The sequence below is a fragment of the Apostichopus japonicus genome, chromosome 9, assembly GCF_037975245.1.
Source record: "Apostichopus japonicus isolate 1M-3 chromosome 9, ASM3797524v1, whole genome shotgun sequence".
NCBI lineage: Eukaryota > Metazoa > Echinodermata > Holothuroidea > Aspidochirotida > Stichopodidae > Apostichopus > Apostichopus japonicus.
Genome location: NC_092569.1, coordinates 29,668,246 through 29,683,445, shown reverse-complemented (window position 1 = coordinate 29,683,445; position 15,200 = coordinate 29,668,246). Strand labels below are relative to the sequence as shown.

Here is a 15,200-nt window from a genome sequence, read left to right as displayed (position 1 = left end):
AAAAAACTTTTCAAATATAGCAACGTTGCATCCTTTCAAAGTGTTCAATTACTAACAGTGTGTTTCTTTCCTTTGAGAGTGTGATTAGATCAACTAACGTTACTCATACTCGTGCCATGCCTTAATAAAAGTACTCGCGTACCAGATATGTTGGAAAAATGAAATCTTCCCAAAATTGCCCACATTCAATGTCCAACTCTTTCTTTTAAAGAATTAAACCAGTTACCATACCATCCAACGCATCCTATTAGAGTTAAAGCTAAAGTAATTTTTTGGTTAATTTCAGCATTTCCGTTGACCTTCACCTCAATCACCGTCGCAACCACATATATTGATATTAATTGACCTACAATCTTAATATTTACATTGATCGATGAGGATTCGTAAACCTTAATAACCGATACCATTTTCTGTTTGTTTATAGTGATTAATATATCTTAATGAACGTTTGATCTTTGCTTGTCACAGGATATAACATTAATTCCTGCATGTTATTGTGAAAACTGTATTAATATGTAGATAAATGTAGTTTTATTTACACGGTATACACAGTATTTTGTGGGAGAGACATGATTTATAATATTGTATCTCTATCGGTAATATGTAACGACATTCAATATCAAAGTAGTATGGGCATTGAAGAGTGTGGATGAGATGGAACAGACGTTCAAAATGAACACTTATTTCGTTTTTGCTTTCAAGTGAATGGGAGGCTTTAAACAACGTACAAGAAACTAATATACAAGTACATATAAAATAAATATATAAGCCATAGAGGGAAAATAGTTCCAGCTTCCTCCTCGTACGACATCACTTGTCAGTGAAAGAGATCAATGCCAAGAAAAACAATACGTTCACTGAAGATATCATTAACATAAGAAGGTGACGCCAATAGGTATAATTTTCTAACCGATCTTGGACGATGGTTCAAAACGAAAAAAAAGGCAAAAAAAAATGATTAATATTTTAACCATAACCACAATAGGGAGAAACTTTTATAATATATTTTCTATTTGAAGTCATACAATGAACGCTATTTTTTTGTTAAATTAGAATCCGATACAGCCATTAACTGTAAATAATTTTAGCCATGTCTTTATCATATATATCATTGCGTTATAGACCTTACACAATAACTATTATTGATACAATGCATTGTTATGGATCCTACGAACATCCGTACTATTTCTGGCATCACCGTCAGTTATACGTTGACATAAAGTTTCTATGTGGTTATCATTTCCTTACTCTTCGTAATGGTCTTTTCGAACATCTCTGTCACAAGTTTAGTTACTGTTTCAAAATAATGGGAAAACTTCGAGGTAGACAACTTTGTCAAATCATTTTGACAATTTTTATGTTATGGAATTCACTTGGATCAGAAATGGTAAGTCATTCCGAACATAAGTCTTATTGCATTCGACTCTCTACTGCTGCTGTTGGAATGATATTTTGGCTTATACATGGCAACTTTGTTTGTTTGGTAAAGAGAACATAGTTTAAGTAAAATATTTTTGTTCTCTAATATTTAGACGTTATTCGAGAACAAAAAACGAGGTGAGATACAACTCTTGCCATAACATTCCTAACAATTTTTAAATACGCTCGTACAACAGAACAACTTAATAGGAACTTTACGTGCAATTCTTGTTTTTGTTATTCTTTGGATTAAGCAGCTTGAAAAATTCGTACTGTCCGACGGTTTATAATTTCTAGTAACTAAGCAAGAACCTATGTACATTTTCATGTCCTAAATTGATTTATTTCCCACCAAACTACAAAGACAAAACAAGACACATGGTGCAAGGATAGCACAGAAAAGTCTGTCCGGCAGACTTATTTTCACTGTGGTCCCTGACTCGGTCTGAATAAATTATCAGTGCTACATTCACAAGGACACCGAAAAAGCTGATGGAAATCACTATGAACACATTCCAACCAAGTTTGAAACACAATTCAGAAAACTGAATGAACACTGTATCCCTTAGCCAATAACCGTAATTATCGATTGCGATAATGTCACTGTTTCATATATTTTCCTTCTTTGTGACATGACAGATTCTGCCGTATCATCTACATTTATCATAAATAGTATCGTCAAGTCTTCATTCTTGATCGTTTCTCTTTAATGAATGTAATAAAATGCATAGACGCGAACTTTACCCAACAGCCATTTGTCAGTTTATGTTTTATTTGTTGTTTGACCGGTTCCAATTTCGAATATCAAACACAGGCAGTTTATCCATAGCGAAACGTTTGTGTTCTAATATTCGCATGACTGGACAATGTGTTGTATCAAGGAACAACTATCACTTTTTCTTCCGCGAAGGAAAAATTCCTGTTTCTCTTTGATTGTGTATGTAGCCATGTAAAAACGAAAAGGTCAAGGCAGTGTGTCAAATGATTATATATACCAAAAACAATTATGTAATCTTTAATTAGGCTCTACTGCGGGGTGGGCAACCTTTTTGAATGAATGGGCCAGATATAAGGAGTGAAAACTTGACTGGGCCGCACCTAACCATCGACCTGCTGTTGTTTTCAAACCTTTGATTCCGAGGACTTTTAAGCAATAGGTGTGTGAACTTAATCTGTATTCGCAAAAAAACTTTAATTCTAAGCAGCTACCTCGTTTTTTTGTGATGATGTAAAATAGATTGATATTTTTTCTTTTTCTTGAGACATCTCACGGGCTGCAAAAAAATCACAGGCGGGCCGCATGTGGCCCGCGGGCTGTAGTTTGCCCAACCCTGCTCTACTGAAACAATTAATTGGAAGTCCATTTATAATATTTGAAACATTAAAAATGCGCTTTGAAATCCATCCAATTACAAAGTGAATATTTCAGAGAGCTTTTTGAAATGTCACAGATAAGGTTAGGTTTGCTCAAGTATCAGTATTCTCAGTCGTGAAAGGAGAAGTAGTCTACCTACATTGGTTCAATTTACTGTAACTGGTAATTTAGAGGTACAACATCCATTTGCGATTGTCCTTTGGAACGCTACACACGTTGGCAATTATTCCGGAAGCCAACAAGTGACTTTATAGAGCAACTAGCGTTTCGGAATTAAAATGTGACATGTGGCATTCCGAGACTGTGAGGTGCTCTGCGGATAGCCCACTTAGAAATCTTCCGGAACCATTAGGACTAAAGTTAATCATTAATAAGAATAGAAACATATGTAGATCTCAATAAGATTAGTCTTGTACTGTCGGCTAAGAGCCTTGACCCGCGCTGTATCCCCACATTTACAATATTTTCCTCTAAGTGATTCAATGCACATATAACCGAACACTATTAAGTTGACTCCCTAAATAAAGTAATGAACTTACAAATGTATAGTAAATACAGAGACTTTTCACTTGTATCATTTCGGTTGTTATATTGAGACATTATTTCCCATACAAAGTGTTACTATGTTCATTTTTGTTTTATTAAGGCATTATTTCCCTTACAAAGTGTTACTATGTTTAAGAAAAACATCGTAAATAGTATGGAGTACATCTCTTAGAGATAAATTAGGCTAAAATAAGGCGTTCATGTTTGACTTATATCATCACCTTTAAGCGAGGTTTTTCATACCCAACATAAGCCATAAGCGGAGAAAAATGTTGTAAATTAAATGAAACGATTAATGTGTCAAGTCTGTGATGTCGTCCCAATTTTGCGTATTGTCAACACCGGTTTTCCTTACCGTATTAGCCAATTCATTTTGCTGATGAGTACTTATTCTCCCTCTTTATTCTTTTGTTATTCAATCTTTATTCATTTCTGTAATATGCAGGTGGCCGTTGCTGGCGTAAGGAGTCAATCAGAAGGTAGGGGAAAGAGAAGAAGAAATTTATGGTGTTTCATTTTGTTCTTGTTTAGCTATTGTTATCTTCCAAATTGGTTTATCAAAGCCAATGGAAATATTGACATATAAAAGAAAGAAAAATGCAACATTCGTGAATATAATAAAGTTATTTGTCGAGAGAACTTTACTGGTTATAAGTGAAGCAGAGTATGATCCAGTAGCGTTTAGATGTTTCATGTAGTTCCAAATATCTTACAATAACGGTACTGTTGAATGAGAACGATGTAACTTTTGCCAGTGGTTTCTTTTAATATTACAATGTAAACATCCAAACTGTTTAACAGTTACTCTGATAATTCTTCTAATACTAAATCGATGTTCTCTTGTATCTTGTACAGGTTAACTTTGTACCGAATTAATCGTTACGTTTTAGAGTTGCGTTGATCGGATGTTCGGAGTAAGCCGACAATTACTTCCTTGTGTGAATTATGTTTTGCTTTCTTTTTATAGCAAACCATAATATCTAAATAGATATAATCGAACCAGCTGGCAAGTACATCGAGGCACATTAATTATTTTATATGGGAATCGGTTTTAAGTTTCCCCTTAGTGACATCTTTGTGGAGATATCAAAATTGTTTTGGAAGTTATGTCATTCATACAGGGTAATAATGAGTCATTCTTTGACGTACTTTCAAATTCATCCGATTTTAAATTTTCGTTAGTGGGTGGCAGCATATATGCAGTTCCCGTGGTCGTAAGTGTTAGAGAGATTGTCAAATGGTGACGTATTTTGAGCACAGTCAACATCAGTTTCCATGGACAATGTTAGAATTTCATCTGTGTCTAAATGCCCCGAGACACTATTTTGAAAAACCTTATTGCACCGTAAGGATCGCGTGAATTTATGATAAAGTTGCTTAGAGGAGATAAATTGGCCAAAAAATCCTCCCCTGTTTCTCATTACAGTAGTAGACAGTATGGAACTGCTATTGGTTACATCTATTTTATAGTTTAATATTTAATTTTGCATTTTTTTAAGGTTGATTACGTATGCGTGAATTTTTTATTCGGTGTGAGGATAATTATAAAGATAACCCTATGTCATGTTGTTGTTTGGGGGACTGGTGGGTGGGAGTAGAGGGGAGGGTAGGAAATGAGTGATGGAAGTGGTCCTAAAAGTCGGAACTGGGTACCCGTCTCCGCCATTCGGTCGGTCCCCCGGTTACCCGTTCATTACTTATTCAACCTAAACCAAACTCGGCCTATACTATAACATAAGCCTAATGTTACTGCGTAGATAGGCTATGCGGGTCTTCAGTTACGTAATGGTAAGACTGTGAAGTAAATTAAACCTGCGAAATAATTTATACGCAACAATGCTGCATATTTATATCAATTATACTTATATTCTAACATTCTTAAAGTCAACACATGCAATGGTTTTTCCCCAATCATGGTTTTCAGTGATCTATGAGGAAGGTTAATAACTTGCAAGTGTGCAAACGCCTTGCAATGCTACAAGTACAATGCCCCCATTGAACGAATTACCTGTGATAATATGGTTTGAGTAACAACAGTACAGAGTAAAAGCATATTTTCTATATTAAAAGTATTAAACAGTAAATACAACTTTCCTAAAGAAAGTATAACGGCAACGGGATATCAATCTTGCTCAAGGCCTATTCAACACCTGTTCTTTCTTTACTCGGCACTATATGACTAGCGCTCCAGGAGGTCGAGGCTATTTATAGATTAGTTGGAGACTTCGTAGAAACTGTAATATCAATCAACGTGGTCATGTTCATTGTATATTTACAAGCCAATCAGACGTTCTGTTTCTTTCACATATTAAGAGATTCTGTTCACTTTGTTTTTTGGTGGGCAGTGTTACTGACTAAACCGGTAGGTGGGGGGGGGGGGCTTTAAGAAATATTAAGGGACGAAAATTGATTTGGTAAAAGTTCAATCATTACAATTCTAAACCCATTTGCTTATAGTGCACATAAGTACAGTGAGTCATACGGACAAAATACCACGAATGATTGATCCGCAATGCGTAGTAATCTTTATAGCGTATTGAAGCACATGTATAAGAAGGGCAAATGGAGGGTGATCAAAGTCGTAATGATGCATGGAAAAAAATCAAGTTAACTGCGTTGAATATGTTCAAGTGTTTGAATACGTTCATACTGAGCTGTGTTAATATAATTTGAGCATGCGAACTGTGCTGTAATATTCATAGGCGAGCAACATAAGAAGGCGCAAAATCACATGACAAAATCTGAGGGCTTCGAGTTATTCTTATAGCCTATATAGCATTATGAAGTTATCCAGTTTAAAATATATTTAGGGTTTCAAATAAATTGGTGCATTTCCATCTCTAGCGTTCTTTTGAGTTCACGATTTTCGACGTTGGTTTCGTGTCTAACTCTTTTAACAAAACGATTGTGTCCTGATAAGGACACTGTACTGGAACGCAATATCCTACACGTCAAAATGGCCGAAGAAAACCCTTGTGTTGTTAATATGTCATTACAAAGATGACGGGGGATCGGTATCTTCTTTTTTAACTCGATATTGATTAATGTAATTAATGACATTGATGTAATTATTGTAAGCTGATTAATGTAAGCAGACTATTGATAATACATTGATATTATGTAAGCGTGATTAATGTAAGCAGATTATTGATATTACAACTTGGTTCATGACCACCGTTTCCATACTGAGAAAAAGGAATATAGGAAAATACTTATTTGTAAGCAATCAGTTGTTTTAATTACATACTGTGAATAAAACAATTGGCATTGGGTTTCTCGCAGATATTTTGTGCACTCTTATTCACCAAACCGAGTACCCAAGAGATTGTAAGGAAGTTTCGGATACATACTTCGCTAGCCAACCTGCATCTGGGGTTTACTTCATTCAACCTGATGCGTATCCAGAACCATTTGAAGCTTACTGTGATAATGATCTGGATAATGGTGGATGGACGGTAAGCGTTATTCTCTAATATCGCATTGCAACAAACTATATCAATAGAGTAAATCTTAATGATTATCAACACACCCGATCTAAGATGGCATAAAGTTATCTTTATCGATTGATATTTAACAATGAAAGAGTTGCTAGAGTTATACAATATCATGGCCATAAAGAGTATTTAAAGCTGAACATGGACAATGTTACTCAAATGTACAAACAATTCTACAGAGGTTCGGATATACCTGAAACGAAACGGTGCATACAACGCTTCGAACTCAGCAATCCAACCGACGGCATGTGACCTTGACAAAGTAGAAGTAAATAAAAAACCGCCCGTATCCTTCATGATCTGATGTAATCGGTGTCTTCGGCATACATACATACACACACACAAACACGCGCATACACACATACACGCATACTTTAACCCAAGCATTCCGCTTTATATGCGGACATGGTAACCAGCTAAGCTATGGACACTGATTATGCCAGAGTTTCGTAATGAAGTTTTTTAGGAGGTAAATCCACGTCAGATTTATATATAACATTTAACCTAATATGAATAAATATATATATAAATATATATATATATATTATATGTATATAATATATGTATGTATATGTATATTATTCTCGGTCCCGCTAATTTATTTTGCGTTCGTAAATGATATCTACTCCAGGTCCTACAGCGACGAGAACTGGATTCTGTTAACTTCAATAGAACATGGGAAGCCTTTAAAAACGGTTTCGGGTTTTTGGGAAGTGAGTTTTGGATTGGAAACGACAAAATAGCTTTCTTAACTAACCAAAAACATTATCAAATGCGACTGGAGTTTGAGAATGTGGCAGGACTAGCTTTCTTCATAACTTACGACAAATTTCGTATTTCAGACGAATGGGGGCAATATGCTTTATTTAGTATCGGAGCATACAGTGAAACAGGAGGTAAGTGAGTCTTACATTGCATCTTTGCAGGACGTATTTATTTTACTAACTATCGAAACAATTGTTATCCGTAACAGTATCCGTGGTGTCAAATCTCATGATATATGATAATTCTATAACAAGCAATCAAAATTAAGCAGACGAAATATTCCTTAACGAAGTTAGAAACAGAATGAGAACATCACCACGTTCGTCCAGTATATACTATATACAAAATGAAGCAATTCTGCTTTCTCCCTAGAATCATTCCTGGAATGGTGCCCAAGAAACGAAATATTCTCCAGCGAGACTTGTGAGAGATCTTGCGAGGATCCAGATACTTGCCTCTCCTCATCTTTTCGTACAGAACAAGAAAAATGTGTCTGTGTCGGTGATTTCCTGATTCAAGGAGCGGCTTGCATTCCTCGGAGCCAGTGCAACTGTTTTGTTGCTGACAAAGGGGATTTACTAACTGTCAGTATCGTAAAATTGTTTGTATTTATTATTAATAAAATTGATGGTAACTAAATTTTGTTAAAAAGTCGGCAATAGCGATGATACTAATATTGAAAAAAAATGCGTCTATACTAAGGGGTGTGTATACGCGCTCCATTCAGCGACAACGGTTGGACTTTTAGGCCTACATGTGTAACACAAACGTTGTTTTGTATTACTACGTATAGCGTTTTAAGGTAACAGAAACTCATTCCATATGTCTCTTTACATATACTAATAATACATGTCTTGTTCTGTTTTCAAATTAGCACGATGAGTCTTACGTCAATTCGAGCTGTACGGGGAGATTCACTTGTAGAAATAACCACCTCGTTATAGAAGACCTACACCGCTGTAGTGATGACGCAACTTGTGATGCGAGAGACGGTGTCAATATATGTCAATGTATTGATGGCTACGAAGGTGACGGAGTTACGTGTGAGAGGTTGCCAATGGATTGCTATGATCTTTACGTCGATGGTATCAGGAATGACGGAGTTTACACTATTTACCCTGATGGTTGGTTGAACGGTATTCAGGCTTACTGTGAGATGACAAGTAACGGAGGAGGATGGACGGTGAGTTGTTACGAACAGTTCATAAAGTTGAGAAAGATGCACCTAACTTGATTTTTGTGTATTTGTTACAGATGTTATATAGATTATTTGTAACTCCTGTCTCTCTGATTTCTCTCTATGCGTGTAGTTTCTTCAGCGACGATCAAGCGCGTCTGTTGATGTATATCGTACATGGGACGAATACAAGAACGGATTTGAACATCCTAGTCGTGATCACTGGCTCGGTAATGATTACATACACGCAATTACCAATCAAAAAACATACTGTCTCCGGATAGACCTCATCGACTCAACACATACATCGCATTACGCCCTCTATTCCTCCTTTAGTATCACTAACGAGGCGGATAACTATCGACTATCAGTTGGATCATTTAGTGGAAATACACGTTTGTACCCTTTTTTTCCCCTCTTATTTTGGAGTATGAGATTTTACAATGAACATTGTCATTCTTTACGTTTCTTTGTTTTAGTACAAGCTTATAATCCTCAATATACAAGAACAAATGAAAGTTGCGACGTCGTGTTGATCTGTCCAAAAAGCAAATCTGCAGATATGACTTTGACATATTTTTCGAGCGAATCGGACACAATCGCTAACACTTGCAGTGGCAATTTTTGTGCTTTTTCCTCTGAGGGGTAGAGCCACAGTCACATTATGAAAAGTATTATATAGCATCCTTTCAGCAAATGGGATGAAAGCTTGCTTACGATTAAAGTTTCATCTCGGACAAAACAATAATAAAGAACCGGACATCGTTCCTTGGTTTGAAAGTTTTAGAAGTTTATAACTGCGAATAGGCCAAACTATTAGCTAAATAAAAATACATCCTTGTGATTGTTTGATTTCTTACTATATAAATGATACTACTGCAAAATAATTTTTGAACCATCTAGATTGAATTTATGACGGGCTTTGAACATTTGGCAAGTTTCGTTACGTCTGAATAGATAATGAAGTTTGATACTCCTCATTGTAGGGCTAGATGTGAATGTGAATTTATTGTTTAATTAGTTCTAATAACACACAACACTGTTTTAACTCAATTCCCACCTCTTCCCCCATTCCCCACGGAATGGCATACGACATGTAAACATGTTGCATCTTAGAAACTGACCGTAGGCTTATCATTTGTAATACAACCACTTAAATGAAGAGACTTTGATGCTTAAAAGGTCATTTTCGAACGTTCTACCACATACATTATCTGTACATTAATTCATCACTTAATACAGTTTAAAGACTGTCACCATGTTGTGTCGATAACTCCTAATTCATCAAACTAAAAGACTATACATTTATTTTGCTGATGACCAATAATTACGTCACATCCATGTATGTGGTACAATATACAACTCAATCGATGGCTTTTTTTTAAATTATTATAGTGTTCGTTATTTTTGTGTTTTCTTTAAAGGTCACAATGCTATGCAAAATAGCAACAATCAACAGTTCAGCACACACGACCGAGACAACGATGACTGGAGTAGGTACGACTGTGCTGAGGGACATCGTGGAGCCTGGTGGTTCAGTGGTAACCATCACTGTCGACGTGATAATTCAACGGATTACTGTATGGCCAACTGTCGTTATTGCAATATGTTTCGTGATGGCAACGACGACTGTGTTCTTTGTGCTGATGCTCACCTCAACGGAGTCTACGGAGAATATAACGAGAATGTACAAGGAAAGAATATATTTTGGGCCGGTATCAAAATGGCTGCAGCCTACAATACACAGAGATGAAGATACGACCGGTCTAGATTAAGAGACAGTTAACTATGGACAAAACAAACCTTAAAGCAAAGGACGTTGTTTAGCTTTTCGATTTCATACTTTTCACACTCTTTTGCAAAAAGGTTCGGTTAACAAATTATTTAAGAAAAATAAATAAAAACTATTACAATTACAGCCTGTCTTGTCAAAACATACTTTTCGTTTCGTTTTAATATTCCAGTGTATTACTCTACAATAATAAATGTACTCATGCGTCTCTTCTTTTGCAGGTAATGATAGGATATACTTAGTATTATCACGTGAATAAGTTTACGCAAATGACTGCATAAGCGACGGTACGTTGCTAACATAATGCAACAGAACAGTGGCATGATTGAAGCATACTACCGTCTAGCAATTATCCGCACACATCAGGAAGTTGCTTTACTACCGCTTTGACATTCCTAATATCAGAAACTTGATTACAATATTGAGATATTCTGAATCGATGAACAATAACAAGTTCCTAAACAATGTTGTCTTATCCAGCTGTTATATCATCTGCTTACAATGACTATTGTAGGGCAGTTAAATAAGCATTCTCGTATATTGTTGATTCCATTAAATATGCTCAAAGTGCTAGAAAAGTTATTGAAAATACTCGGAATCGAATCTTCTGTATTCGGACCCTGGTATTCAATCCTCGGATGCTTAACAGCAGTACATTGTATTTAATGCTTAAACGAACTGGAAACCTTATATACTAGTACTTAATTGGATGAAATTCTCGACAAACAACATTGTTCTTTGTTTTTCCCTTGTTAAACGGTATTGAAGAGCATCTAGTTACCATAACTTAAATCAAATGAAATATGTTTAGTTTCATGTGCACGGTGGGCTTAATAAACACTCACGGAGTATGGCATTTTTTCCTTTTAATAGGTTTAAACTGATGTATTCTAACTCGCTCCAATATCAATGTCTTTGCACCTGGTTATCTAATATCTATAAAAGCGATTATCCTAAACTGTTTCAATCATACTAGACAGGCCCCTCAAGTCCATGATTAAATTTAAAACAATGACAACCGGTGAAAATCACGTTTGCCGAAGTACTTTTCGTTTTTCCTAACAATTTACCCCACCCTCCACTCCGTCATATTGGCATAGAACAAATCAAGTGATTTTTATCAATTGTAACATAAGTAACGTTTCTAACTCGCCTTAATTTGGTCTTGTTTCTGTTGGTACATAACGACAGAATATCCTACAATGAAATTAGATTAGGTTATTGGATAAGGAAATTCACAATTGCTAGACAAATAACAATGTGTCGGGGAAAATATCATAGCATGTATATGCATATACGTAATGGTTTGTCAAAAATGAACTCAATTAGTTATAGCTCAATATCAGCGGGCGAAAAAGAAACTCGAAACCTCGAACCTATATCTCGAACATATATCTGACGGTTGTTTGTTTCAAAGCTTCGGAGCATTGTTATTGCATTGTGTATACACACGCACAATTTCTATAATTATTAAAATGGTTATAATTATTAAATATGTATTATATCTTTTTCTTTTGAATTATATGATAACTTTCAATACTGAGTCTCATACACCTCCATCCTACCTTTTTTTCGTCAAATCTGCTCTTTATTTTTACAGAAACATACTCTATCTAGTGGCAAGGCCAAGGCGATTAAAGATATAATTAATTGGAAATGAAAGTCATATTCGATTAACAATGAAGATATATTTAATCCATACTTAAATTATCTATAATATGAATAAGGAACATCTTTAATTCCCATTCAATATGTTTTTATTTTCTATTTGAGATATCTTCAATTCCTATTTGAGATGTCTTTATATCGAGTAAAGATATATTGAATTGCGGTAAGGCAGAGTGTAGTTATGTTCCTAAGTGTCTTAACGTCGTGTATACGATGTGCCTACTTTACCTGTATTTTTCATGTAATAAACGTCTAAACCTATTAAAATCTTTTCTTTCCGTTGGAGCTCCTCGAGTCATCTGTCATTGTCATGTTATCCGTGAACTGTGTTTGAACTTTGTGATTTCATTGCGACCCGACCAAACTACAAATTCTGTTCTTCCAGTAATGATAGGAACAGTTAAGTCACTAGATACCATTAACTGACTATTTTACTACCCTCCAAATATGCTACAATTAACTGAGCGGCTTTTATATCCTCTAAGCAAAATGAATTGTACGATAAAAGACAATGTAACATACTGAACCGCAGGTAGAATTTTACATCGATGCCTGGCTTACACCCCTACCCCATCAAGGGATTTAGTTTCCGCCACTGTAGGTGTTATTAGATAATTGTCCTTTTCACAATTTAGGGGGCAAATTTTTTCAACTTTTCTCTAGATCTACAACCATCGGAGTATATTTTTGTCATAGTTTGTCAATTTAAGAAATTGGGGATCATGTGGTAAGACAGCATATATATCTATGACAATTATCTCGTGATCCGGAAAACCCAACAATTTTAATATACATATCGTCTAGTTGAATTTATACATAGAATATTTTCATCCTTTTCTCCCCTAGATTTACACATTATTTCCAAACAAATGTTAATATTTTGTTTTGATTGTTGTTTTAAATTATTATTTGATTGTCATGTAAACCAAAATATCACATTTTACCGAACATCAGGTGTTTGTACATATGATTGGGCTGTCCGCATATAAGGTGAGAGGCCCGGGTTCGAATCAAGGTGGCGGCTGGAGGGTTTTGTCACTGTTCTGGATTTTCCAACGGGTTGGCCTGTTGTTATCTTTATCACTTATAACTCGAGGGTATAAAACAGCACTTCATCGTATATACTTATTTGATTTACAGATTAAGCGAAACGACATTTAATTCTTACTACTGTTACGTTGGAATGCGAGGGGTCTCGATAATTAATTTTTAACGAGACACAAGCCTGGGTTCGTTTCCGTAAGGAACACAGACAAATTGACGAGTCTAGAGAATTTGAATGAGAACGTAAACTATATTGAACAATGGAGTTTGAACCAACAACAACAAATGGTAATTACAAATATATAGAAAATTACTCACAAACTTAACAAGATAGGATACACTTTAAAACACGCTGGTCTCTTCCAACGGCGATATCCCTCAGCGGCCACGACCTTGATGACGACGATTCTCGGTCCGTTGTACCGCGAAATTCACTGGTCCCCGACGAAGTTTCTCGCGATCCCAGAAACAGCAGTCACCTTCTTTCCGGCGATGCTCCAAAATAGAAGACGGACTTCCAGCCACAATCGAGTGAAGCACAAGTCGAACTTCTCGCCGACTAAATATTACCAGAGTCAGTCCAAAATTAGCTTTATAGCTACCAACCCCTGGCGTAACGAACTTCCTCAACGGAGACAGAAATTCTTCACCTTCTCCGAAATAAAGACTGGAAAACTGTAGTTTCACAGCAAAGTCCTCTTCAAACTTCTGAATGGAAGTGTAGAATCAATCTTGGTATCGATATCTCAATCCCTCAGAAACTACTGGCAGTTGAGCACTGACGATATATAGTAGAATGGTATAATATGTGTCGTCGCTTGTATTCGTTCAGAAACCGAGAAACTCTCCGATCTGGGAGGGTTTATATACGATTCGCCAGGTCAAGAATCATCTAGATCTTTCTCGATACACCTGAGTAACAACTCGACCCAGTTTCTACGTTCGCGGAAGTCCTTTGCATATCTCGCGAACATTCCAGAGAATCCACGAAGATGTGTGCACAGCTTACACGCGATTTCACGTAAACCGACGCTAACCCGAGACCAGCGTGTCATCACAAGGAATATACCAGAACAATCGTGTATTGCTCATCACATAAATAACATCCTGACACGTTAACCCGACCTAATTTCTCAAATATTGATTTTGTCACGTAGGCCATTTCAAATACTTTCTATAATGTAACACTAGGTTCCTCACTAGCAGCGACCAGCGCTAGGCCACAATGGTCCCTCGTAACACTACACACCACCGAATTTTAAGCAGTATGAATTTGGGTATGACGTCAGAGATATAACCATATTATTTCAAGAGCCTTTATCTCTGAGTCCGTTTGGTTTTAAGGAAATACACCTTCTTAGCCATTACAGTGTAACACTATTTCAGACTATTTACATAAACGTATGTAGAGTCATTAAATATATAGTTTTGTAACTAGTTAAAACGGAGGGTTAGAGAAAGCAATCGATCAGGTATAATGAAACTGAGACAAATATAGCTGCTAAAGCCGGTTAGTAATGACTAGGATGGAAGGCTAACACACAGAGCAACATGTTTAATTATTGTATGAGTTTGGAATGGAAAAAAATAATCGTTGCATTTTTTTATGATTTCAAAATCAATAGGTTTGACAGAGAGGCATCCGCATAGTGCCCAGAGTTCAAATTTCCTTTTCTCATTACATGCAGATGGTATGGGTATATGCCTCGGTGAAATGCTGTTTTGCATATTTCTTTTATTGCGATAAATATGAAAACCTCTAGAATATTCATTCAAAGTGAAACTCTTGACGTTTCAGTATATTTTATATTGTCGGATTGCTGTCATTGGTATTATTTCGAATAATGTAGACAAAACCTGCCTTTCACTGTACCACAGCACTACACCAGGAATCCTGCTATGATGTGATTTTTGTGATCA

At 36.0% G+C, this 15,200-nt stretch overlaps 1 protein-coding gene across 1 annotated transcript; it reads left to right on the top strand.

Moving 5' to 3' along the window:
• Positions 1-1,151: 1,151 nt before the first annotated feature.
• LOC139974268 (uncharacterized) lies at positions 1,152-12,441 on the top strand. Its single transcript, XM_071981280.1, has 8 exons — positions 1,152-1,387; positions 3,786-3,819; positions 6,623-6,795; positions 7,466-7,730; positions 7,972-8,183; positions 8,474-8,782; positions 8,910-9,171; positions 10,201-12,441. Exons 1-8 carry the CDS (start codon positions 1,307-1,309, stop codon positions 10,527-10,529), a joined length of 1,665 nt encoding a protein of 554 aa, XP_071837381.1. The 5' UTR covers positions 1,152-1,306; the 3' UTR covers positions 10,530-12,441.
• The last annotated feature ends 2,759 nt before the right edge of the window (positions 12,442-15,200 follow it).